General features: G+C 47.4%; 1 protein-coding gene across 1 annotated transcript; it reads right to left on the reverse strand.

Moving 5' to 3' along the window:
- Positions 1-531: 531 nt before the first annotated feature.
- Positions 532-2,861, reverse strand: JUNB (JunB proto-oncogene, AP-1 transcription factor subunit). The gene has a single exon (XM_063449582.1). The coding sequence runs from the start codon at positions 2,553-2,555 to the stop codon at positions 1,662-1,664; it is 894 nt and encodes a 297-aa protein (XP_063305652.1). The 5' UTR covers positions 2,556-2,861; the 3' UTR covers positions 532-1,661.
- Between the last annotated feature and the right edge of the window lie 400 nt (positions 2,862-3,261).

Consider the following 3,261-nt stretch of genomic DNA (forward strand, 5'->3'; position numbering starts at 1 on the left):
CCCATAGTAATTTAAAAAAAATAAAAGCTAAATAAATAAAAACATATTAATATGTAGTGTGCTGGTCCAGGAGACTCATGTAGTGTATAATTTATATTTTATAATCAAATGTATTGTATAATTTCTCAATACATCTAACCAGGAAATACATTTATATTATTATTTTTTTTTCTCTTAACAACCAAGTAATATAATTTAACCAGAGAAACCACACTCACTTTCTGTTTTATACAATATCCTTTACTTAAATACGAAAACAAAACAATATATAAAATTGTACATCACATAGCCAGTCATTTTACATTTGCAGTATAAAAAAAAAACGAACAATTTTTAAACTTTCCCAACATAAAAATATTTTTTTTGTATTATTTCCCAAAATCAGCACTTTCAAGAAACACTAACAAAAAAAAAAAAAAAAATTAAATCTGAGATTTCTGAAAGTACCCTTTAATGAGTGCATATTTTTCCCTCTTTAAATACATACGTAACATTTAACTTGGGGATTTTTCCCGAAACCAGCGGGAAAATAAACCCCACGCTTAAGAAAAAAAATAAAAATATATAAAAGCAGATTTTGTTTGGAACCCCCTGAGTGCCAGGGTAGTGTCAGATGCTGTCCACCTCACTGGCATTCAGGGGGTTAAACCAACGCTCTGTTTTAACAGGAGAAAACACTGCTCTGCAATGCTATACAACAGAGCTACCAGCTTCAAAACAAACAATAAAAAGTGTTATTTTTGTAAACTTCCACGAACATTAAAATATAAAATTGTTCCTTTTGTTTGCTGCATTTAATAAAAATATATTTTACAGACATCCAGTTGATTCTCAAATTGTGGTAAAGAATGTAAGAGTAACCATTCAAGATACTCCATACTAATATATAGTGCAGCATGTTCTATCAGTGTGTACATACTAAGAATCTCGACATACAGCACTTTCCAGAGTGTGTATTAAGAGATCCATAGGATCTTTATAGACAATAGATGACTGGTCCCTTTTTCCATATTACCAGCTAGTCCCCTCTCCCCCATTCACAAGATACAGTCACATGATTTGCAAACCCTTCCTTATTTTCAGATATAGAACTGCAAACATTTGGTTATTCTTAAAACCAGAAATTGGGAAGACACGATGTTTAGTTTAAGTGCTAAGGGAAGAGAAAAACCCACAGAGACCATTAACACTTTGAATGCCAAATGGTGAATTAGTAAGCACTATCCTTGGCACCCCTGATGTTTGTGAACTAAGTTTTAAATGGTGCTCACACAGTCCACAAACATCTGGGGTGCCAAATCTAGTTCTCACTGGAGTAAACATGCATATTTTTAAGTCTCTGGCAAACTTTGAAACCACCTCCTTGACCTGGCTGCATAGGGAGGGGTGACAGTCTAGTATTCAAGTCTTTTTCTTCCTTTGAGGACCAAGTTTGATGGTCAGTGAGTTCCCTCATCTTCTGCAAGTCTTCTTCCTTGCTGGTGGAAAGAATGAGAGCAGTACTGGAGGGGTGGGGAGCAGCAAGATGGGAAGGGCCCCCACCAGAAGATCCAGTAAACCATGAATGTCAGTCTGTCCCTACAAGCAGGGGTTGTTTGATCGTATTAGTGAGATCTGCAAGAATAGAGCTAGTCTTTCTGAGAGGTCCCAGATCTCTGTTCTCAGAACACTTGGTGCCCTTTGCTACCCAGAAGAAGCTGGCACCCATGCCTGGCATGCTCCCTCACCCTGACCTTTAGCTGCTCCACCTGCTCCCTGAGTGCCCCAGCTGTGCCACTCAGCCCATTGTTCTCACTCTTCAGCTCCCTGACCTTGTCCTCCAGCCTGGCTATCCTCTCCAGCTTCCTCTTGCGACACTTGGTGGCAGCCAGGCGGTTCCTCAACCTCTTCCTCTCCACCTTGATCTTCTCCTGCTCCTCCATGTTGATGGGAGACATGGGAGCTGGGGTGCTGTCTCTGCTGTCAGACATGCTCCCTCCAGCCTCTGGCACGGTTTGGGGCTCCTCTTTGAAGGGAGATACCCCATAGCCCCCATGCCCCTGGGGCAGGTAGTTGATGGTGGCTGAGGGTTGCCTGTAGCAGCTGGGGTGGTAGTTGGCCAGGCTGGTGTAGACTGCAGTGTCTCCATAGATGCTGTTGGCTTGGGATGCTACCCCACCACCCATAGGCCCAGTCCCGGCCCCCAGTGACACATTGGGGGGCCCCTCTCTGTTCATCTTGTGCAGGTCATCCAGAGCCTTCACGAAGCCGTCCACAAAGCCCTCCTCCTCCTCCGTCATGCCCCCTCCGCGGTGGGCGCAGTAGAGCTGTCCAGCGCCCGGCCCATTGATGACCCCGGGGCCGCTGTGGATGATGAGCCTCTCCAGCTCCGGGGCTGCCATCTTCAGACTGGACGGGGACACCTGGCTCGGGTAGTAGGACAGGTCGTGCTTGGGGACACGGTAGGAGTCCGACATTGGCCCCAGGGGGCCCTTCAGGAGCCCGGCGTCAGGGCGGGAGTAGGCAGACAGCAGGGAGTCATCGTGGTAGAAGGGCTGCTCCATCTTGGAGCACATGGAAGGAAGGTAGTGGGGGCTGACAGGTGGTCCTGGATAGAGTGTCAGCTCTTCTGGCCCAGATTAGAGTGTCAGCTCTTGTGGTTCTGGATGGAGTGCCAGCTCTAGTGTCCCAGGATGGAGTGTCAGGTCTTGTGGCCCAGGCTAGAGTTCAGGATGGAGTGTCAGCTCTTGTGGCCCAGGATAGAGTTCTAGATGGAGTGTCAGCTCTTGTGGTTCCAGATGAGTGTCAGCTCTGCAGCCTCAGCTATTCCTCGCGCTCAGCCAGCTCCGTGACTCTTTCACTTGTGACAGTAGTAGCAGGAGGCAGTTGTTTTAGTTTATATATGGCGAGCCAGCCTGCCGGAAGCGCCGTCCCGCGCGCCGATTGGACGAGCCCGGTTGAGTTTTGACGTCACTGGGGCCGAGCCTGGCAGAGCGAGGGGGGGAAAGGAGGCGTGCGCGTGACGTCACTGCCAGGAAACTCGTGCTGCTGGTAAACAGGAGGAGGAGGGGGAGAGGGGGGTGAAGTTTACAGGGAAAGACCAGGGCTGCTGCTTCTTGTAAGGGAAATGCAGGGAGAATAATAAATGATATCCATGGGAGGCAGAGGGGGGGGGGGGAGGAGGGGCAGGAAGGCAGTGTCAGGGCAGGATGGAGCCAGCCATGGGCACACCAGCACTACTGTACATTCATACTACAAGGAGCTCCAGGTCCAGCATCATGG

The sequence above is a fragment of the Pelobates fuscus genome, chromosome 3, assembly GCF_036172605.1.
Source record: "Pelobates fuscus isolate aPelFus1 chromosome 3, aPelFus1.pri, whole genome shotgun sequence".
Lineage (NCBI taxonomy): Eukaryota > Metazoa > Chordata > Amphibia > Anura > Pelobatidae > Pelobates > Pelobates fuscus.

What these genes read in the sequence shown, in the direction of transcription:
- JUNB (XM_063449582.1), bottom strand. Translation starts at nt 2,555, where the DNA reads ATGTGCTCCAAGATGGAGCAGCCCTTCTACCACGATGACTCCCTGCTG.